Consider the following 21,976-nt stretch of genomic DNA (forward strand, 5'->3'; position numbering starts at 1 on the left):
GGCGTGGCGTGCGTCGGGGGGGCGTGGCGTGCGTCGGAAGGGCGTGGCGTGCGTCAGGGGGGCGTGGCGTGCGTCAGGGGCAGCAATGGCGGCGCTGCGGGTGATGGTGGGGGTGAAGCGGGTCATCGACTACGCCGTGAAGGTGCCGCCGGGCCCCGGGACCCCCCCGAACCCCCGGGAACCCCCCCCGGGACCCCCCGAAGCACCGGGACCCCCCCCCCGGGTCCCACAATTCCTCTAGGGTTGGGGGGGGGCGGCCTGGATTCCTGGGCTCCCGACCCCCCCCCGTTCCCCCGAACCCCCGGGTCCTTCCTGGGGGGGGGGCCCCGATTCCTGGGTCCCCCCTGAACCCCCAAACCCCCCAGACCCCCCCCGTGCCCCCCCCAAAGCTCTGTGCCCCCCCTGACCCCCGCCCCCCCCCCCTCCCAAAAACCCCAGGGTCCTTCCTATGAGGGGTGGCTCTGGGTTTTGGGGGGGGGGTTCCCGGATTCCTGGGGGTGTCCGTCCCCCCCCGATCCCCCCCCCCGGTGCCCCCCGACCCTCCTGTGCCCCCCCAAACACCCTCATGCCCCCCCCGACCCCCCAAATCCCCAAGTCCTCCCCCAAAAACCCCAGGGTCCTTCCTATGGGGGGGTGGCTCTGGGGTTTTTTTTGGGGGGGGGGGGTTTCCCGGATTCCTGGGGGGGGGGTGTCCCCCCCCCCGACCCCCCCGGTGCCCCCCCAGGTGCGGGTGGCGTCGGACGGGGGCTCGGTGCAGACGCAGGGGGTGAAGCACTCGCTGAACCCCTTCTGCGAGATCGCCCTGGAGGAGGCCGTGCGGCTGCGGGAGCGGGGGGGCGGCCAGCGAGGTCATCGCCGTCAGCGTGGGGACACGCGCCTGCCAGGTCAGGGGAGGGGGGGGGGACACTTGTGTGACACCCCCCCGAACGGCTGGGACCCCCCCCCAAAATCCTGTGGGCACCCCCCAGCTCCTGGCTGTCCCCAAAACCCCGGGTCTCCCCCAAAAACCCCAGGTCCCCTCCATGTAAATCACTCCCCTGGGTCCCCCCCAAACTCCTGGGTCCCCTGGGGGGGGGACGGGACTTGTGTGACCCCCCCCGAACGGCTGGGACCCCCCCCAAAATCCTGGGGGCGCCCCCCAGCTCCTGGCTGTCCCCAAAACCCCGGGTCCCCTCCATAGAAATCACCTCCCTGGGCCCCTGGGTACCCCCCCCGAACTCCTGGGTCCCCTGGGGGGGAGACGGGAATTGTGTGACCCCCCCCCCGAAAATCCTGGGACCCCCCCAAAAATCCTGGGACCCCCCAAAAATCCTGGGGGCGCCCCTCAGCTCCTGGCTGTCCCCAAAACCCCGGGTCTCCCCAAAAACCCCAGGTCCCCCCCATGTAAATCACTCCCCTGGGTCCCCCCCAAACTCCTGGGTCCCCTGGGGGGAGACGGGAATTGTGTGACCCCCCCCCCGAAAATTCCTGGGACCCCCCCAAAAATCCTGGGACCCCCCAAAAATCCTGGGGGCGCCCCTCAGCTCCTGGCTGTCCCCAAAGCCCCGGGTCTCCCCCAAAAACCCCAGGTCCCCTCCATGTAAATCACTCCCCTGGGTCCCCCCCAAACTCCTGGGTCCCCTGGGGGGGGGACGGGACTTGTGTGACCCCCCCGAAATGCCTGGGACCCCCCCAAAATCCTGGGACCCCCCCAAAATCCTGGGGGAGCCCCCCAGCTCCTGGCTGTCCCCAAAACCCCAGGTCCCCTCCAAAAGCCCGGGCCCCCCCCTCCATGTAAATCACTCCCTTGGGGGGTGTTGGGGGGGGGGCTTTGGGGGGGGGGTGGGTGTCTGGGACACCTGGGTCCCCCCGGGGGGGGTCGGGGGGGGGGGTCCCCTCTATCGGTGTCACGTGACCGGGGGACCCTGCCCATGGGGTCCCGGGTGCCTGGGTCCCCTCTTGGGGGGGTCGTGTCCCCTCGGGGGGGGGTCAGATCCCTTTGGGGGGGGTCGTGTCCCCTCAGGGGGGGGGTCAGATCCCCTCGGGGGGGGGTCGGGGGGGTCCCCTCTATCGGTGTCACGTGACCAGGGGACCCTGCCCCTGGGGGTGGGGGTGGTCCCGGGTGCCCGGGTCCCCTCCTGGGGGGGTCGTGTCCCCTCAGGGGGGGTCGGATCCCCCCGGGGGGGTCCCTCACGGCGGTGTCCCCCCCCAGGAGACGCTGCGGACGGCGCTGGCGGTGGGGGCCGACCGGGCGGTGCTGGCGGAGGTGGGGGAGGGGGCGGCGCTGGGCCCCCGGGAGGCGGCGCTGGCTCTGGCCGGGCTGGTGGGGAGGCTGCGGCCGGACCTGGTGCTGCTGGGCAAGCAGGTGGGGGTGCCCCCCCCCTATGGACCCTATAGAGACCCTATAGACCCTATAGACACCCCTATGGACCCCTAGAGAGACCCTATAGACCCTAGAGAGACCCCAGAGAGACCCCTATGGACCCCTAGAGAGACCCCTATGGACCCTAGAGAGGCCCTACGGACCCTATAGGCACCCCTGTAGAGCCCTATGGACCCCTAGAGAGACCCCTACGGACCCTAGAGAGACCCTATAGACCCTATAGACACCCCTATGGACCCCTAGAGAGACCCTAGAGAGACCCTATAGACCCTATAGACACCCCTATGGACCCCTGGAGAGACCCTACGGACCCTATAGGCACCCCTATAGAGCCCTATGGACCCTAGAGAGACCCTATAGACCCTAGAGAGACCCCTATGGACCCTAGAGAGACCCTACAGACCCTATAGGCACCCCTGTAGAGCCCTATGGACCCCTAGAGAGACCCTATGGACCCTAGAGAGACCCCTATGGATCCTATAGGCACCCCTATAGAGCCCTATGGACCCTAGAGAGACCCCTATGGACCCTATAGGCACCCCTATAGAGCCCTATGGACCCTAGAGAGACCCTATATAGACCCCTATGGACCCTAGAGAGACCCTATGGACCCTATAGAGACCCCTATGGACCCCTATAGAGACCCTACGGACCCTAGAGAGACCCCTACGGACCCTAGAGGCACCCCTGTAGAGCCCTATGGACCCTATAGAGACTCCTATGGACCCTAGAGAGACCCCTATAGAGCCCTAGGAACCCCTATAGAGACCCTATGGATCCTATAGAGACTCCTATAGACCCTAGAGAGACCCCTATGGACCCTATAGAAACCCTATAGACCCTAGAGAGACCCCTACGGACCCTAGAGAGACCCCTATAGAGCCCTAGGGACCCCCCCAGACCCCTATAGAGCCCTATGGATCCCTATAGAGACCCCTTTGGAGCCCTATGGACCCCCTATAGCCTCCCCCTAGACCCCTCCAGCCCCAGAGTGCCCCCCACGGACCCCTATAGATCGCCCCTATAGAGTCCCCATAGAGCCCCCTATAACCTCCCCCCCTAGCACCCCTATGGATCCTCTGTAGAGCCCCTATGGAACCCCTGTAACACCCCCCATAGATCCCCTATAGCGCCCTCCCCCACAGTGCCCCACAGATCTGGGGGGGGGGGGGGCGTCTCGGGTCCCCTATCGCCCCCGCGGGGCCCTGGGAGGGTCCCGCGGCCCCTATAGGCCCCTTATAGGGCACTGGGGGTGCTCTATAGGGTGCCCTATAGCCCCTATACGTGCTCCCCCCGCCAGGCCATCGACGACGACTGTAACCAGACGGGGCAGATCCTGGCCGCCATCTTGGACTGGCCGCAGGTGAGCCCCGCCCACTTCCGGGTCACCGAGGCGGCGGGGGTTGACGGGATAGACCGCCCCCCGGCGCGGGGGGTGATGGGATAGTGGGGGTGTGGAGAGGCTGGGCCTTACTGGGAGGGCCCTGGTCCATACTGGGAGGGCTCCAGCGCTTACTGGGAGGCCTCAGTTCATACTGGTAGGGCCCCAATGTTTACTGGAGGCCTCAGTTCGTACTGGGAGGGCCCCAATTCCTTCTGGTTCTTACTGGGAGGGTCCCAGTCCATACTGGGAAAGTCCCGGTTTATACTAGGAGGGGCCCCAATTCCTGCTGGTTCTTACTGGGAGGGCCCCAGCGCTTACTGGGAGGCTGCAGGGTGTATTGGGAAGGCTCAAGTTCATACTGGGAGGGTCCCAATTCTTACTGGGAGGCCTCACTTCATATTGGGAAGGTCCCAGTTTGAACTGGGAGGGCCCCAATTCCTTCTGGTTCTTACTGGGAGGGGGGGGGGGCCTCCCAGTTCCCAGTGGGGTCTCCCAGTGCCCGCTGAGGGTCTCCCAGTTCCTTCCTGGGGGTCTCCCAATGCCCTGTGGGGGTCTCCCAGTCTGCAGTGGGGTCTCCCAGTCCCTGGTGGGATCTCCCATTTCCCTGCTGGGGGTCTCCCAGTTCCCAGTAGGGTCTCCCAGTCCCCACTGGGGGTCTCCCAGTGCCCCTACCCAGTCCCTGCTGGGGGTCTCCCAGTCCCCAGTGGGCTCTCCCAGTCCCTGCTGGGGGTCTCCCAGTGCCCGGTGGGGGTCTCCCAGTTCCCAGTGGGGTCTCCCAGTGCCCAGCGGGGGTCTCCCAGTCCCCACTGGGGTCTCCCAGTTCCAGTGCCCCTACCCAGTCCCTGGTGGGGCCTCCCAGTCCCTGCTGGGTGTCTCCCAGTCTGTAGTGGGGTCTCCCAGTTCCCTGCTGGGGGTCTCCCAGTGCCTGGTGGTGTCTCCCAGTCCGCAGTGGGGGTCTCCCAGTCCCTGCTGGGGGTCTCCCAGTTCCCAGTGGTGTCTCCCAGTCCCCGCTGGGGGTCTCCCAGTTCCCAGTAGGGTCTCCCAGTCCCCACTGGGGGTCTCCCAGTGCCCCTACCCAGTCCCTGGTGGGGTCTCCCAGTTCCCAGTGGTGTCTCCCAGTTCCCAGTAGGGTCTCCCAGTCCCCACTGGGGGTCTCCCAGTGCCCCTACCCAGTCCCTGGTGGGGTCTCCAGTGCCTGGTGGTGTCTCCCAGTCCGCAGTGGGGGGTCTCCCAGTCCCCGCTGGGGGTCTCCCAGTGCGCGGCGGGCGTCTCCCAGTTGGGTACTGGTCGGCAGGGTACCTTTGCCTCGGGGGTGGCCGTGGAGGGGCCGTGGCTGCGGGTGCAGCGGGAGGTGGACGGGGGGCTGGAGACGCTGCGCCTGCGCCTGCCCGCCGTGCTGACGGCCGACCTGCGCCTCAACCAGCCGCGCTACGCCACGCTGCCCAACATCATGGTAGGGACCCCCAAACCCGGGCACCCCAAATCCTGGGAACCCCCCGCAAAATCCCTGGGAACCCCCAAACCCTGGGAACCCCCAAACCCTGGGAACCTCCAAACCCTGGGAACCCCGAATCCTGGGAACCCCAAATCCCGGGAACCCCGAATCCTGGGTACCCCAAACCCTGGGAACCCCCCTCCCCCAAATCCCTGGGTACCCCCAAACCTCCACCTCAACCAGCCGCGCTACGCCACGCTGCCCAACATCATGGTAGGGACCCCAAAACCCAGGGTACCCCAAATCATGGGAACCCCCAAATCCTGGGTCCCCCCCCAAATCCTGGGTTGTCCCCCCCCCCGGAATCCTGCCCCCCGCAAATGCATGGGGTCCCCCCCCCAAAATCCTGGGTCCCCCCCTTGGAATCCTGGGTCCCCCAAAATCCAGGGTACCCCCCCCAAATCCTGGGTCCCCCCGAATGCATGGGGTCGCCCCCCAAAATCCTGCCCCCCCCAAAACCCTGGGTCCCCCCCCAAATCCTGGGTCCGCCCCCTGGAATCCTGCCCCCCCCCCCGAATGTATGGGGTCTCCCCCAAAACCCTGGGTCCCCCCAAAATCCTGGGTCCCCCCCCAAAATCCTGCCCCCCCCCCCCCCAAACCACTTGGGGGGGGGAGGAGTGGGGGGTCCCATGGGAGGGGGGGGAGGGGCAGGGGGGGGGTGTGTTCTCCCAGACACCTGGGTCCCCCCCCTTTTTTTTGGGGGGGGGGGGGGGGGGGAAGGTCATTCCCATTCTCCCCCCCAATCACCCCAAAATTCTTTCCCCCCCCCCCCCCCCAAAAAAATAACTAGAAAGCCAAGAAGAAGCCTCTGGAGGTGGTGGGGGGGGGGGAAGTGGGGGTGCCCCCCGCCCCCCCCCGCCTGCGGGTGCTGAGCCTTTCCGAGCCCCCCCCCCGCCAGGGGGGGCAGCGCGTCGATGACGTCACCACCCTGGTGACCCGCCTGAGGGACAGCGGCTGCATTTAGGGGGGGGGGGACACCCCAAAATACCCCCCCCCCTCCCCCCCAAAAAACGGGGGGGGGGGAACCCCCCATCATATCCCCCCCCCCGACCCCCCGGGGTCCCCTTTGGGGGGGTCCCCCCCCCAAAGGGGACCCCGGGGGGGCGGGGGGGGGGGGCCCAAAAGTGCCTTTCCCCCCCCCCCCGAAAATAAAGGTCTGGCTGCTTGATGACGTCATGGGTGTGGGCGGGGCTTGTGGGGCCACACCCACCCCCACTCTTTTTTTTGGGGGGGGGGTTTAATGGGTTTTGGGGGGGGTTTAATAAGGGAGGCGGGGGGGGGGAAACCAGTATAAACCAGTTTGGACCCCCACACAGGGAGGTCCCAGTTTGGTACTTTTTTTGGGGGGGGTGTGTGTCCCAGTATGAACCAGTTTGGCCCTAGGTTGGTCCCAGTATGTCCCAGTTTGGCCCTCGGGGGTCCCAGTATGAACCAGTTTGGCCCTGGGGGGTCCCAGTATGAACGAGTTTGGCCCTGAGGCATCCCGGTATGTCCCAGTTTCCAGTTTGGCCCTGGGGGGCCCCAGTATGCCCCAGTTTGGCTCTGGGGTGAGTCCAGTGGGTCCCAGTATGTCCCAGTTTGGCTCTGGAGGATCCTGGTATGTCCCAATTTGGCTCTGGGGTGAGTCCAGTGGGTCCCAATATGAACCAGTTTGGCTCTGGAGGGTCCCAGTATGTCCCATTTTGGCCCTGGGGGGCCCCAGTATGTCCCAGTTTGGCTCTGGGGTGAGTCCAGTGGGTCCCAGTATGAACCAGTTTGGCTCTGGGCAGTCCCAGTATGTCCCAGTTTGGCTCTGGGGGGCTCCCAGTATGTCCCAGCATGTCCCGGTTTGGTTCTAGGTGGGTCCCAATGTCTCCCAGTATCTCCCAGTCCGGCCCCAGCCTCGGAGACGGCGGCGCCGCGTTGCCCAGCAACGACTCGCCCCGCCCACCCCCCGCCGTCAATCAACGGCGCCGCCCAATCAGAGCCGAGGAGCGGAGTTGCCCGCCCGCGGGGGGGGCGTGGCTCGCGGGGAGGTGCGGGGGCCGCCCCCGTGGGGTCCGCACCAATGGGGAGAGGGCGGGTGGGCGGGCCTTGGGGGGTGCTGGCCAATGAGCGGCGGGGGAGGCCCTGCAGTGGAGCGGGGCGGGCGGCCCCGTGCGGCCCCTCAGAGCCGGGGCGGCGGTGGAGGAGGGAGGAGGAGGAGAAGAAGAAGAAGATGGCGGCGGCCGACGGCGACGATTCGCTCTACCCTATCGCCGTCCTCATCGACGAGCTCCGCAACGAGGACGTGCAGGTAACGATTAACCGGAATCCCCGTTCTCTTCCCCCCCTCACCCCCCCAACCCCGGGCCCCGGTTTAGGCCTCCGGGCCCGGCCGCCAGCCCGCTCCTACCCCTAATGGCGGCGACGCAGCGGCGGCCATGAAACGGCCGCTCTGATTGGTCGAACCCCCCCCCCCCCCTTGCGGCGTGGGCCAATGGGAAGCGGTGTTACATGGCGGGGCCCTCATCCCCGTCCCTCCATGAGGGAAGGCAAGGGGGGGGGTGGGATGAAAGACGCGCTCTGATTGGCTGGCGGCCCCCATTCATTGTGTGAGGGGGCTCTTGATTGGTCCGGAATCGCGCGCTCCCCCCCCCCCCCCCCCCCGTGTCGCTGTGGCGCCCCCTATGGGCGGGGCAGCCCGGCGCTCCCGCGTTGCCCCTTCCTCTCAGCCAGCCAATGGGAGAGCGAGGACGGGGCGGCGGCGGCGGTCGCCATTGGCTGTCGCCCGGCGTGGGCGGGGCCGAAGGGAGGCCAATGGGGCGGCTTCTCTGTGCCACGGCGGTGCTGCGGGGCTATGAGACGAGGCTCCTGATTGGCTGCATCTGGGGGGGGGGGGGGGTTCATTTGCCCCTGGCGGGGGTTAATTGCCCTCAGAGGAGCCATTTCTTCCCCACGGGGGTGGGATTGTCCCCAGGAGGGGCTTTATTTGCCCCGGGGGGGTGGTTATTTGCCCCGGGGGGGTGGTTATTTGCCCCGGGGGGGTGGGATTGTCCCCAGGAGGGTCTTTATTTGCCCCAAGGGGTGGTTATTTGCCCCGGGGGCGTGGGATTGTCCCCAGGAGCGTCTTTATTTGCCCCGGGGGGGTGGTTATTTGCCCCGGGGGGGTGGGATTGTCCCCAGGAGCGTCTTTATTTGCCCCAAGGGGTGGTTATTTGCCCCGGGGGAGTGGGATTGTCCCCAGGAGGGTCTTTATTTGCCCGAAGGGGTCTTTATTTGCCCCAAGGGGTGGTTATTTGCTCCGGGGGGGGTAGTTATTTGCTCCGGGGGGGTGGTTATTTTCCCCAGGGGAGTGGGATTCTCCCCAGGAGGGTCTTTATTCACCCCGAGGGGGGTGGTTATTTGCCCCAAGGGCGGTGTCTATACCCCCCCCCCCCCCCGTTTTTGCCCCGGAGGGGGGCAGTTTCCCACCCTCGTTGCCCCCCTCTCCCCCAGCTGCGCCTCAACAGCATCAAGAAGCTCTCCACCATCGCGCTGGCGCTGGGGGTGGAGCGCACCCGCAGCGAGCTCCTGCCCTTCCTCACCGGTAACGGGGGGGGACGGGGGGTCCCCAACATCCTGGGGGGGGGGAAGAGGCCGGGGGGGGCCCTTAAGCTGCCCCCAGCCCCCCCCAAAACCGCCCCTCGGCCGCCTCTGCTCCCCCGGGGCTGGCAATGGGAGGGGGTGGGTGGGCGGGGCTTGGAGGGGTGGGCGGGGCTTGATGGGTGGGGTTTAGGGGTGGTGGGTGGAGCTTGGAGGCATGGGTGGGGATTTAGGGGTGGGGCTTGGGGGTGGGAGGGGCTTGGAGGGGGGCAGGGTTTAGGGGTGGTGGGTGGGGCTTAAAGGAGTGGGCGGGGCTTGATGGGTGGGGTTTAGGGGTGGTGGGTGGAGCTTGGAGGCAGGAGTGGGGTTTAGGGGTGGGGCTTGGAGGGGGTGGGTGGGGTTTAGAGGGGTGGGAGGGGCTTGGAGGGGGGCGGGGTTTATGGGTGGTGGGTGGGGCTTAAAGGAGGGGGCAGGGCTTAGTGTTTTGAGGGTGGGGCTTGGGGTGGGTGGGGCTTGAAGGAGTGGGTGGGGCTTGATGGGTGGGGTTTAGGGGTGGTGGGTGGAGCTTGGAGGCATGGGTGGGGTTTAAGGGTGGGGCTTGGAGGGGTGGGTGGGGTTTAGGGGTGGTGGGTGGAGCTTGGAGGCATGGGTGGGGATTTAGGGGTGGGGCTTGGGGGTGGGCAGGGTTTAGGGGTGGTGGGAGGGGCTTGAAGGGGGCAGGGTTTATGGGTGGAGGGTGGGGCTCAGAGGGGTGGGTGGGGGGTTGGGGTGGGGCTTAAAGGAGTGGGTGGGGCTTAGGGGAGGGTGGGGCCCAGAGAGGGTGGGGCTTTAGGGTGGTAGGAGGGGCTTGGAGGGGTGGGTGGGGCTTGGAGAAGGTTTTAGGGGTGGTAGGCGGGGCTTGGAGGGTGTGGGCGGGGCTTGGAGGGTGATTGAGGGCCCGGGGGGGTGACGGAGGTGTCCCCTCCCCACCCACAGACACCATCTACGATGAGGACGAGGTTCTCCTGGCCCTGGCCGAGCAGCTGGGGACCTTCACGGCCCTGGTGGGGGGGCCCGAGTTCGTCCACTGCCTCCTGGTACGGACGGGGGGGGGGCTCCCCGGTGGGACGTCGGGTTCCTTGGGTGGACCCTGGGGACACGAGGGACCTTGCGGGGGGGTGTCGGGATGTGGGGGTGGCCCCCTGGACACCTCACCACCACCTGGGGGTGGCGTTTGCGTCCTCTCGGGGGACCTCGAGGTCTTCAGGAGAACGTTGTGGGTGGGTTGGATGGACAGCAGGTGGGGTTGGGTGGCCATTGGGGGGGTGTCACAACGTGGGGGTGGCGTTTGGGTCCTCTTGAGGGACCTCGAGGTCTTCAGGAGAACGTTGTGGGTGGGTTGGATGGACAGTGGGTGGGGTTGGGTGGCCGTTGGGGACACGAAGGACCTCGTTGAGGGGGTGTCACGATGTGGAGGTGGCGTTTGGGTCCTCTTGGAGGACCTCGAGGTCTTCAGGAGAACGTTGTGGGTGGGTTGGATGGACAGCAGGTGGGGTTGGGTGGCCATTGGGGGGGTGTCACAACGTGGGGGTGGCGTTTGGGTCCTCTCAGAGGATCTCGAGGCCTTCAGGAGAACATTGTGGGTGGGTTGGGTGGACAGCGGGTGGGGTTGGGTGGCCGTTGGGGACGTGAAGGACCTCCTTGGGGGGGCGTCACGACGTCGGGGTGACCCCCACGTCACGTCACGTCCCCCCCCACACCTCTCTCTTTCCCCACAGCCCCCCCTGGAGAGCTTGGCCACGGTGGAGGAGACGGTGGTGAGGGACAAGGCGGTGGAGTCCCTGCGGGCCGTGTCCCACGAACACTCCCCCCCCGACCTGGAAGGTCACTTTGTCCCCTTGGTCAAGCGCCTGGCGGGGGGCGACTGGTTCACGTCCCGCACCTCGGCCTGTGGCCTCTTCAGCGTCTGCTACCCCCGCGTCTCCAGCCCCGTCAAGGCCGAGCTGCGCCAGTGAGTGACATCCCCCCGGCGGCCCTCAGGTGGCCCGTGGTGGCCCCAAGTCGGTGTTGGTGGCCACGCGTCAACTACGGGTTGGCTCTGAACGGGTTACTGGTCGGCCTCGGCTTCTTTGCGATCGCCCCTTGGTCCGTTACTGGGCTTGGGGTTTGGCCGTGGTGGCCCGTGGCCCGTCCCCAAGGTGTCCTTGGTGGCCCCACGCCATCTTTGGTGGCCCCACGTGGACTTTGGCGGGACTTGGTCGGGTTTGGGTTGATCCCCGCGGTCTGCGCGTTGGCTCATCAGGATGTTATCGGGGTTACGGTTGGGTTCTCGTTGTTCTCAAGGTGTCCTTGGTGGCTCTACGCCGTCTGTGGTGGCCCCACCTGGGCTTTGGTGGGACTCGGTTGGGTTCGGGTTGACCCCGTGGTCTTCGCGTTGGTTGTTCAGGTCGTTAGCGGGGTCATGGTTGTGTCACGGTGGCCCCACGGTGTCTTTGTTGTCCTCGAGGTGTCTTTGTTGTTCTCAAGGTGTCCTTGTTGATCCCACACCATCTTTGGTGGCACCGCAGAGACTTTGGTGGGACTTGGTGGGGTTTGAGTTGACCCTGTGGTCTTCACGCTGGTTTCTCAGGATGTTATCGGGGTCGTTGTTTGGTCGTGATGGCCTCAAGGTGTCCTTGTTGTCCCCGAGGTGTCCTTGGTGGCTCTGCACCATCTTTGGTGGCACCACGTAGACTTTGGTGGGATTCGGTCGTGTTTGTGTTGACCCTGTGGCCTTCACGTTAGCTTCTCGGGATGTTATCGGGGTCATCGTTCGGTCGTGGTGGCCCCATGGCGTGTCCCCAAGCTGTTCCTGGTGTCCCCAAGCTGTTCCTGGTGTCCCCAGCCCATCCTTGATGTCCCTCAACCCTTTTTAGTTCTCCACCTTGGCCCCGTAGTTCAGTTTTCAGTTGGTGGCCCGGTCCGGTGCACCCTGCGGCCCGTCCCCGCCTTGTCACCGGCGTCCCCAGATGTCCCCAACCCATCCTTGGTGTCCCTCACGCCCCTCGAGCCGGGCCCAGGCTCTTTGCCTTTGGCCCCGTGGCCCGTTTTTGGCTCGTTTTCGCCCCTTTTTGGACCCGTCTCTGACCCGTGAGTTCTCGGGCCGTGCCGGGGGGGGGGTGGGGGGTGTTGTGTCCCCCCCCCCGAGCGTTGGTTGTCCCCGATCGTCCCCCAGGTATTTCCGCAACCTTTGCTCCGACGACACCCCCATGGTGCGCCGCGCCGCCGCCTCCAAACTGGGGGAGTTCGCCAAAGTGCTGGAGCTGGAGCACGTCAAGAGCGAGATCATCCCCATGTTCTCCAACCTGGCCTCCGATGAGCAGGTCGGGGCGGGGGGCAGCCCCCCAACACCGGGGTCCCCTCGGGTGGGGGGGCGGGGGGGTGTGGGGTGTGTGGAATTGGGGGGGGGGTTCTTGGATCCCTGGGTCCTCTTTGAGAGGGAATTTGGGGGGTTCTTGGACCCCTGGGTCCTCTCTGGGGGGGGGTCTTGGACTCGGGGGTCCTCTCAGGGGGGAATTGGGGGGGGGGTTCTGGACTCGTGGGTCTTCTCTGGGGGGGGGGAATTTGGGGGGGGTTCTTGGACCCCTGGGTCCTCTCGGGGGGGATTTGGGGGGTTCTTCGACCCCTGGGTCCTCTCGGGGGGGAACTGGGGGGGTTCTTGGACTCGTGGGTCCTCTCTGGGGGGGGATTTGGGGGGGGTTCTTGGACCCCTGGGTCTTCTCTGGGGGGGGTCTTGGACTCGTGGGTCTTCTCTGGTGGGGGGGGGGGATTAGGGGGGGTTCTTGGACCCCTGGGTCTTCTCTGGGGGGGGTCTTGGACTCGTGGGTCCTCTCTGGGGGAGGAATTGGGGGGGGTTCCTGGATCTCTGGGTCCTCTTGGGGGGGAACTGGGGGGGGTTCTTGGACCCCTGGGTCTCCTCTGGGGGGGGTTCTTGGACTCGTGGGTCCTCTCGGGGGATTTGGGGGGGGTTCCTGGACCCCTGTGTCCTCTCTGGGGGGGGGGGATTTGGGGGGGGTTCCTGGGCTCCTGGGTCCTATTTGGGGGGGGTTCTTGGACTCCTGGGTCCTCTCTGGGGGGGGGATTTGGGGGGGGTTCCTGGGTCCTCTTGGGGGGGGGAATGGGGGGGGGGTTCTTGGACTCTTAGGTCCCCCCTGGGGTGAAATGGGGGGGTCCCAGATATCTGGGTCCCCTCTTGGGGTGTGAAATGGGGGGGTTCTCGGACCCCTGGGTCCCCCCTGGGGTGAAATGGGGGGGTCCCGGATGTCTGAGTCCCCCCTGGATGCCTGGGTCCCCTCTTGGGGGGGGCGGGGGGGGGGGTAGGATTTGGGGGGGTTCTTAGACTCCTGGGTCCTCTCGGGGGAGGAATTGGGGGGGGTCCCAGATGCCTGGGTCTCCTCTTTGGGGGGGGGAATAAGGGGGGGGGTCTTAGATATCTGGGTGCCTTCTTAGGGGGGTGAAATGGGGGGGTTCCTGGCCACCTGTGGGGGTTATCCCATGTCCCCCCCCCGACGCCTGTTGCCCCCCCAGGACTCGGTGCGGCTGCTGGCGGTGGAGGCCTGCGTGAGCATCGCCCAGTTGCTGCCGCAGGAGGAACTGGAGGGACTGGTGATGCCCACCCTGCGGCAGGCGGCCGAGGACAAGTCCTGGCGCGTGCGCTACATGGTGGCCGACAAGTTCACCGAGGTGGGGACACCGGGGGGGGGACACACACGGACACCCCCGAGGGCGGCGGGGCGGGGGCTTTGGGACCCCCACGGGCACGTCTGGGGACACCGGGGGGGGAATACGTTTTGGGGGGGGGACGCGTTGGGGACCCCCCTGAGGGCACCTGGAGATGTTTTGGGATCCCCTCGGAGACATCTGGGGACGTTATGGGGGAATACTTTGGTGGGAGACGTTGGGGACCCCCCTTTGAGGGCACGTGGAGATGTTTTGGGGTCCCCTCAGAGACATTTGGGGACACCGTGGGGGAATACTTTGGGGGGACACGTTGAGGACCCCCCTTTGAGGGCACATGGAGATGTTTTGGGGTCCCCTCAGAGACATTTGGGGATATTATGGGGGAATACTTTGGGGGGACATGTTGGGGACCCCCCTGAGGGCACCTGGAGATGTTTTAGGATCCCCTCAGAGACATTTGGGGACACCCTGGGGGAATACTTTGGGGGGGACAGGTTGGGGACACGTTGGGCACCCCCCTTTGAGGGCACCTGGAGATGTTTTGGGGTCCCCTCAGAGACATTTGGGGACACCATGGGGGGACACGTTGGGGACTCCTTTGAGGGCACCTGGAGATGTTTTGGGATCCCCTCGGAGACGTTTCGAGCCACCGTGGGGGAATACTTTGGGGGGACACGTTGGGGCCACGTTGGGGACTCCTTTTGAGGGCACCTGGAGATGTTTTGGGATCCCCTTGGGAGCGTTTGGGGACACCCTTGGGGACATCCCGAAGGGTTATTTTGGGGGGGACAGTTGGGGACGCTTTGGGGACTCTTGGGAACGTCCTTGGAGACATCTGGGCGTTTCTGGAGGAAGTTTGGGAGACGTTTGAGGACACGTTGGGGGGGGGGGTGGACACTTTGGAGGGATGTTGGTTGGGGGCCACCCCTTGGGGACGCTTGGGGACACCCCCTGGGGGTGACCTGCTTGACCTTTGCCCTTCGCCCCCAGCTCCAACGCGCCGTGGGGCCCGAGATCACCAAGACGGACCTGGTGGGGGCCTTCCAGAGCCTGATGAAGGACTGCGAGGCCGAGGTGCGGGCGGCCGCCTCCCACAAGGTCAAAGGTCAGCAGATGCCACCACCACCCCCACCACCCCCTCGCTGTCACCTCCCCCCAGGCGGTGTCCCCCCGTGTCCCCGAGGAGGGATCTTGTGGCTTCCGAGGCGGAGCCTGTGTCACCACGTCCCCAGAGATGGTCTTCCAGGAGGGTTCCTGGAGACCTTTCGTGTCCCCAGGGATGGTCCCCGTGTCCCCAGGGATGGTCCTCATGTCCCCAAGGAGGGTCTCCTGCGTCCACAAGGACCAACCCCAGGTCTCCGTGTCACCAAGGAGGGTCCCTGGTGTCACCAAGGAGGGTCCTCGGGTCTCTTGTGTCCCCAAGGAGGGTTCCTTGGGCCCCCGAGGACCAACCCCTGGTCCCCAAGGATGGTCCTCGGGTCCCCACGTCCCCAAAGAAGGTCCCTTGCGTCCCCAGGGGCCAGCCCCGGGTCCCCATGTCCTCAAGGAGAGTCCCTGGTGTCCCCAAGGATGGTTCTCAGGTCCCCACGTACCCAAGGAGGGTCCTTGGATGCCCCTGTGTCCCCACGTCCCCCGGGGGGTGGTCCCTGGGGTCCCCTCGTGTCCCCAGGGCCGCTCCCGGTGTCCCCGCGTCCCCAACCCCTGTCACCGCGTCCCTTCCTCCCCCAGAGTTCTGCGAGAACTTGTCCCCCGACTGCCGGGAGGCCGTCATCATGGGCCAGATCCTGCCCTGCATCAAGGTGAGGGACACGCGGGGACACCACGGGGTGGTGGGACCCCGTGGAGACGTCGCGGGGTGGGGGGAACGTGGTGGGGACACACGGGGGTGGTGGCATCGTGGGGTGGATCTTGGTTTGCATCAAGGTGGGGACACCTTGGGGTGTGGTGGGACGTCGTGGAGAGACCCTGGGGACACCTTGGGGTGGTGGGACGTCGTGGGGACACCCTGGGGACTCCCCTGAGGAGCTTCTGGGATGGTGGAACATCATGGGGACACCCTGGGGACACCTTGGGGTGGTGGGACGTCGTGGGGACACCCTGGAGACACCATGGGGTGGTGGGACAGCGTGGGGAGACCCTGGGGACTCCCTTGAGGAGCTTCTGGGATGGTGGGACATTGTGGGGACACCTTGGGGTGGTGGGACGTCATGGGGAGACCCTGGGGACACCCTGGGGTGGTGGGACATCGTGGGGACACCCTGGGGACACACTTGAGGACCTTCTGGGCTGGAGGAACATCCCGGGGCCACCTCAGAACCCACCCACCTGGGTGTCCTCCCACCGCGGTGTCCCCCTGACGACGTCCCCACGGTGTCCCCAGGAGCTGGTGTCCGACGCCAACCAGCACGTGAAGTCGGCGCTGGCCTCTGTCATCATGGGACTGTCCCCAATCCTGGGCAAGGACAACACGGTGGAGCATCTGCTGCCGCTCTTCCTGGCGCAGCTGAAGGACGAGGTGAGGGGACGCTTCGGGGACACTGGGGGTGGGTTGGGGACATCTTGGGGACCCCGGTGGCACAACCGCCCTGGGTGGAGAGTTTGGGGGTGGTGGCGCCGTCCTGGGGAGGTTGAGGGATGATTGGGGACACTCGGGGACTTAAGGGGCCACCACCCCAGCGCCACCTCCCCCAGGTGTCTCCCTCCCGGTGACACCACCCCCAGGTGCCACCGTCTCCTCCTGGTGTCCCATCCTAGATGCCATCCTAGGTGCCACCACCCTGTAGGTGCCATCTCCATAGATATCACCAAATTCTCTTGGTACCCGATAGAGGCCATCCCAGGTGTCACCACCCCGTAGATGCCACCACCGCAGGTGGCACCACCCCTGTCCTTCCCTCCCAGGACTTTGTAGATGTCACCTCCAGGTGCCACCACCTCCATAGATGCCATCCCAGGTGTCACCACCCCGTAGGTGCCTCCTCCGTTGGTGCCACCATCTCCTCCTGGTGTCCCATAGATGCCATCCCAGGTGTCACCACCCCGTAGATGCCACCATCACAGGTGACACCACCCCTGTCCTTCCTTCCCAGCACTTTGTAGATGTCACCTCCAGGTGCCACCACCTCCATAGATGCCACCACCCCTCCCAGCGCCCCATAGACGCCACCCCAGGTCCCCACCACCTCCATAGACGCCACCCCAGGTGCCACCACCTCCGTAGATGCCACCACCCCTGCTCTCCTCTCCCAGTGTCCCCTCCCAGCGCCCCATAGACGCCACCCCAGGTCCCCACCGCCCCGTTAGACGTCCCCCCCTGATGCCACCCCCCCTGTCCCCAGTGCCCCGAGGTGCGACTCAACATCATCTCCAACCTGGACTGCGTCAACGAGGTCATCGGCATCCGCCAGCTCTCCCAGTCCCTGCTGCCGGCCATCGTGGAGCTGGCCGAGGACGCCAAGTGGCGCGTGCGCCTGGCCATCATCGAGTACATGCCCCTGCTGGCCGGCCAGCTGGTGCGGACTGGGAGGCGCTGGGAGGGACTGGGAGAACATTGTGGGCTTCTACGGAGGCACTGGGAGGGACTGGGGGGCACTGGGAAGGAACTGGAGGGCACTGGGAAGGAGCTGGGAGGCACTGGGAGGGCCATCATCGAGTACATGCCCCTGCTGGCCGGCCAGCTGGTGCGGACTGGGAGAACATTATGGGCTTCTACGGGGTCACTGGGAGGGACTAGGGGGCACTGGGAAGGAACTGGAGGGCACTGGGAAGGACTGGGAGGGACTGGGAGAACATTATGTGTTTCTACGGGGTCATTGGGAGGGACTGGGAAGGGACTAGAAGGGCACTGGGAGGGACCGGGAGAACATTATGGGCTTCTACGGGGTCACTGGTAGGGACTGGGGGGCACTGGGAAGGAACTGGAGGGCACTGGGAGGGACTGGGAGAACATTATGTGTTTCTATGGGGGGACTGGGGAGGACTGGGGGGCACTGGAAGGGACTGGGAAGGGACTAGAAGGGCACTGGGAAGGCACTGGGAGGGACTGGGAAGGAACTGGGAGGGACTGGGAAGGACTGGGGGCACTGGGGGGCACTGGGAGAACTGAATGGGTTTCTCGGGGGGGGGGTTACTGGGAGGAACTGGGAGCAGACTGGTCTGTGCTGGGGGGCACTGGGAGGGGCTGTGGTCCGCCTTGGGAAGGCACTGGTCTGTACTGGGGGGGAGGCTATGGGTTCATACTGGGCAGGGTACTGGTTTATACTGGTTCATACTGGTTCATACTGGTTTTCCCCCCCCCCAGGGGGTGGAGTTCTTCGACGAGAAGCTGAACTCGCTCTGCATGGCCTGGCTGGTCGACCACGGTGAGCCCAGTCCCCTCCCAGTATGGCCCAGTCCCCTCCCAGTACGGCCCATTGCTCCCCTGTCCCCTCCCAGTACGGCCCAGTCCCCTCCCCGTATATCCCAGTGCCCCCTGGGAGCCTGGGTCCCATCCTGGGTGGGGGGCAGTTGCTGGGAGAACTGGGGAGGGGTTACTGGGAGTTACTGGGAGTTACTGGGAGCCACGTAGGGGGTTACTGGTAGCCATGGGTGGTTACTGGGAGTTACTGGGAGTTACTGGTGGTTACTGGTAGCCGTGGGTGGTTACTGGGAGTTACTGGGAGTTACTGGTTGCCACGTAGGGGGTTACTGGTAGCCATGGGTGGTTACTGGGAGTTACTGGTGTCCATGTAGGGGGTTACTGGGAGTTATTGGGAGTCACTGGGAGTTACTGGTTGCCACGTAGGGGGTTACTGGTAGCCATGGGTGGTTACTGGGAGTTACTGGGAGTTACTGGTGGTTACTGGTAGCCACGGGTGGTTACTGGGAGTTACTGGTTGCCATGTAGGGGGTTACTGGGAGTTACTGGTGGTTACTGGTAGCCGTGGGTGGTTACTGGGAGTTACTGGTGTCCATGTAGGGGGTTACTGGGAGTTACTGGGAGTTACTGGTTGCCACGTAGGGGGTTACTGGTAGCCGTGGGTGGTTACTGGGAGTTACTGGTGTCCATGTAGGGGGTTACTGGGAGTTACTGGGAGTTACTGGTTGCCACGTAGGGGGTTACTGGTAGCTATGGGTGGTTACTGGGAGTTACTGGTGTCCATGTAGGGGGTTACTGGGAGTTATTGGGAGTTACTGGGAGTTACTGGTTGCCATGTAGGGGGTTACTGGGAGTTACTGGTTGCCATGTAGGGGGTTACTGGGAGTTACTGGTGGTTACTGGTAGCTGTGGGTGGTTACTGGGAGGGACTGGGAGTTACTGGTGGTTACTGGTAGCCGTGGGTGGTTACTGGGAGTTACTGGGAGCTACTGGTGTCCATGTAGGGGGTTACTGGTGGTTACTGGTAGCCATGGGTGGGTACTGGGAGTTACTGGGAGCTACTGGTGTCCATGTAGAGGGTTACTGGGAGTTACCGGTGGTTACTGGTTGGGTTCACGGGGGGGTGGGGTGGCGCTGGCACACGTGTGTGCGTGTGTGTGACTGGTTTGGGGCGCGTCTCTTACTGGTGTGACTGGTTTCTCCCCCGCAGTGTACGCCATCCGGGAGGCGGCCACCAGTAACCTGCGGAAGCTGGTGGAGCGCTTCGGGCAGGAGTGGGCACAGGCCACCATCGTGCCCAAGGTGCTGGCCATGGCCGCCGACCCCAACTACCTGCACCGCATGACCACGCTCTTCTGCATCAACGTGGGTCACGTGATACGGGGGGGGGTCACGTGATACGGGGGGGGGGGTCACGTGATACGGGGGGGGGATGGGTCATGTGATACACGGGGGGAGAGGGGAGGGGGGATAAGGGGGATGGAGGGGGGGGGGTGTGTTATGTGACCCTACGGGGTGTGTCGTCCCCCACCCGCCCTGCTGTGGGTCGCTGTGGGTCTGGGGTGTGGGTCTCTGTGGGTCAGATCTATGGGTCCAGTCTATGGGTCACTCTATGGGTCGCTGTGGGTCAGATCTATGGGTCGCTCTATGGGTCACTGTGGGTCCAGTCTATGGGTCACTCTGTGGGTCACTGTGGGTCTCTATGGGTCACTCTGTGGGTCCACTCTATGGGTCACTCTGGGTCCACTCTATGGGTCACTCTGTGGGTCGCTGTGGGTCCAGTCTATGGGTCACTCTGTGGGTTGCTGTGGGTCAGATCTATGGGTCGCTCTATGGGTCACTGTGGGTCCAGTCCATGGGTCACTCTGTGGGTCACTGTGGGTCCAGTTTATGGGTCACTCTGTGGGTCCACTCTATGGGTTGCTATGGGTCCGGTCTGTGGGTCACTCTGTGGGTTGCTGTGGGTCCAGTCTGTGGGTCCAGTCTGTGGGTCCAGTCTGTGGGTCACTCTGGGGGTTGCTGTGGGTCAGATCTATGGGTCACTCTATGGGTTGCTGTGGGTCCAGTCCATGGGTCACTCTGTGGGTCACTGTGGGTCTCTATGGGTCACTGTGGGTCCGGTCTATGGGTCCAGTCTATGGGTCACTCTGTGGGTTGCCGTGGGTCCAGTCTATGGGTCACGGTATGGGTCTCTATGGGTCCCAGTGGGTCACTCTGTGGGTCACTCTGTGGGTCGCTATGGGTCGCTGTGGGTCTGCCCCCCAGGTGCTGTCGGAGGTGTGCGGGCAGGAGGTCTCTATGGGTCACTCTGTGGGTCCCAGAGGGTCCCAGTGGGTCTCTGTGGGTCGCCGTGGGTCACGCTATGGGTCACGCTGTGGGTCTGCCCCCCAGGTGCTGTCGGAGGTGTGCGGGCAGGAGGTCTCTATGGGTCACTCTGTGGGTCCCAGAGGGTCTCTGTGGGTCCCAGAGGGTCGCTGTGGGTCTCTGTGGGTCGCTGTGGGTCACGCTGTGGGTCGCTGTGGGTCTGCCCCCCAGGTGCTGTCGGAGGTGTGCGGGCAGGAGGTCTCTATGGGTCCCAGTGGGTCTCTGTGGGTCACTCTGTGGGTCCCAGAGGGTCTCTGTGGGTCGCTGTGGGTCACGCTATGGGTCACGCTGTGGGTCTGCCCCCCAGGTGCTGTCAGAGGTGTGCGGGCAGGAGGTCTCTATGGGTCCCAGAGGGTCTCTGTGGGTCTCTGTGGGTCCCAGAGGGTCTCTGTGGGTCACGCTATGGGTCACGCTGTGGGTCTGCCCCCCAGGTGCTGTCGGAGGTGTGTGGGCAGGAGGTCTCTATGGGTCCCAGAGGGTCTCTATGGGTCCCAGAGGGTCTCTGTGGGTCTCTGTGGGTCACGCTGTGGGTCACGCTGTGGGTCTGCCCCCCAGGTGCTGTCGGAGGTGTGCGGGCAGGAGGTCTCTATGGGTCCCAGAGGGTCTCTATGGGTCCCAGTGGGTCTCTGTGGGTCGCTGTGGGTCACGCTGTGGGTCACGCTGTGGGTCTGCCCCCCAGGTGCTGTCGGAGGTGTGCGGGCAGGAGGTGGTGACGAAGCAGCTGCTCCCCACGGTGCTGCGAATGGCCGGGGACGCGGTGGCCAACGTCCGCTTCAACGTGGCCAAGTCCCTGCAGCGCATCGGGCCCATCCTCGACCCCGGGTACGGACCAGTGCGGGCCAGTACGGACCAGTATGGACCAGTATGGACCAGTGCGGGCCAGTACGGACCAGTATGGACCAGTATAGACCAGTGCGGGCCAGTACGGACCAGTATAGACCAGTATAGACCAGTATAGGCCAGTGCGGACCAGTATAGACCAGTATAGGCTAGTACAGACCAGTGCGGGCCAGTACGGACCAGTATAGACCAGTGCGGGCCAGTACAGACCAGTATGGGCCAGTGCGGGCCAGTACAGACCAGTATAGGCTAGTACAGACCAGTATGGGCCAGTGCGGGCCAGTGCAGAGCAGTACGGGCCAGTACAGACCAGTGCGGGCCAGTACAGACCAGTGTGGGCCAGTGCAGACCAGACCAGTATGGGCCAGTGTGGGCCAGTACGGACCAGTATAGGCTAGTACAGACCAGTATGGGCCAGTGTGGGCCAGTGCAGAGCAGTACAGGCCAGTATAGACCAGTGCAGGCCAGTATAGACCAGTATGGGCCAGTGCGGGCCAGGCCAGACCAGTATGGGCCAGTGCGGACCAGTGCAGACCAGTGTGGGCCAGCGCAGACCAGTGCGGGCCAGTATAGACCAGTGTGGGCCAGTGCAGACCAGGGTCCCAGTACATCCCCATTCCTTTCCCCACGGCCCCTGTGTCCCCCCTTGTGTCCCCCCCCAACCCCCCCATTGACCCCCCCGACCCCCCATCTCCCCCTGTCCCTCCCCCTGACCCCCATTGACCCCCCCCGTGTCCCCCCCCCTTGTCCCCCCCATTGACCCCCCCATCTCCTCCTTGTCCCCCCCCTTGTCCCCCCCCTTGTCCCCTTCCATCCCCCGTGTCCCCCCCTTGACCCCCCCTTGTCCCCCCCCACTGACCCCTCCGTTCCCCCCTTGTCCCCCCCCTCATTGACCCCCCCTCATTGACCCCCCCTTGTCCCCCCCCTTGTCCC

The 21,976-nt window shown here is 65.2% G+C and overlaps 2 protein-coding genes across 2 annotated transcripts; both read left to right on the forward strand.

The window, feature by feature from the left end:
* Window positions 1–85: 85 nt before the first annotated feature.
* Window positions 86–6,411, forward strand: ETFB (electron transfer flavoprotein subunit beta). Its single transcript, XM_074167193.1, is given in 7 exon segments — window positions 86–142; window positions 725–832; window positions 834–884; window positions 2,192–2,344; window positions 3,663–3,725; window positions 5,041–5,199; window positions 6,032–6,411. Coding segments are annotated over 7 exon segments (765 nt in total). The 3' UTR covers window positions 6,206–6,411.
* A 985-nt stretch (window positions 6,412–7,396) lies between these two features.
* On the forward strand, window positions 7,397–21,161 carry PPP2R1A (protein phosphatase 2 scaffold subunit Aalpha). The gene is made up of 13 exons (XM_074167192.1): window positions 7,397–7,516; window positions 8,698–8,788; window positions 9,760–9,860; window positions 10,542–10,774; window positions 11,978–12,125; window positions 13,330–13,485; window positions 14,473–14,587; window positions 15,211–15,281; window positions 15,863–15,997; window positions 16,821–16,994; window positions 17,783–17,843; window positions 19,050–19,204; window positions 20,883–21,161. The coding sequence occupies exons 1-13, from the start codon at window positions 7,439–7,441 to the stop codon at window positions 21,159–21,161; spliced, it is 1,797 nt and encodes a 598-aa protein (XP_074023293.1). The 5' UTR covers window positions 7,397–7,438.
* The last annotated feature ends 815 nt before the right edge of the window (window positions 21,162–21,976 follow it).

Source organism: Numenius arquata, unplaced genomic scaffold (assembly GCF_964106895.1).
Source record: "Numenius arquata unplaced genomic scaffold, bNumArq3.hap1.1 HAP1_SCAFFOLD_1359, whole genome shotgun sequence".
Classification (NCBI taxonomy): Eukaryota; Metazoa; Chordata; class Aves; order Charadriiformes; family Scolopacidae; genus Numenius; species Numenius arquata.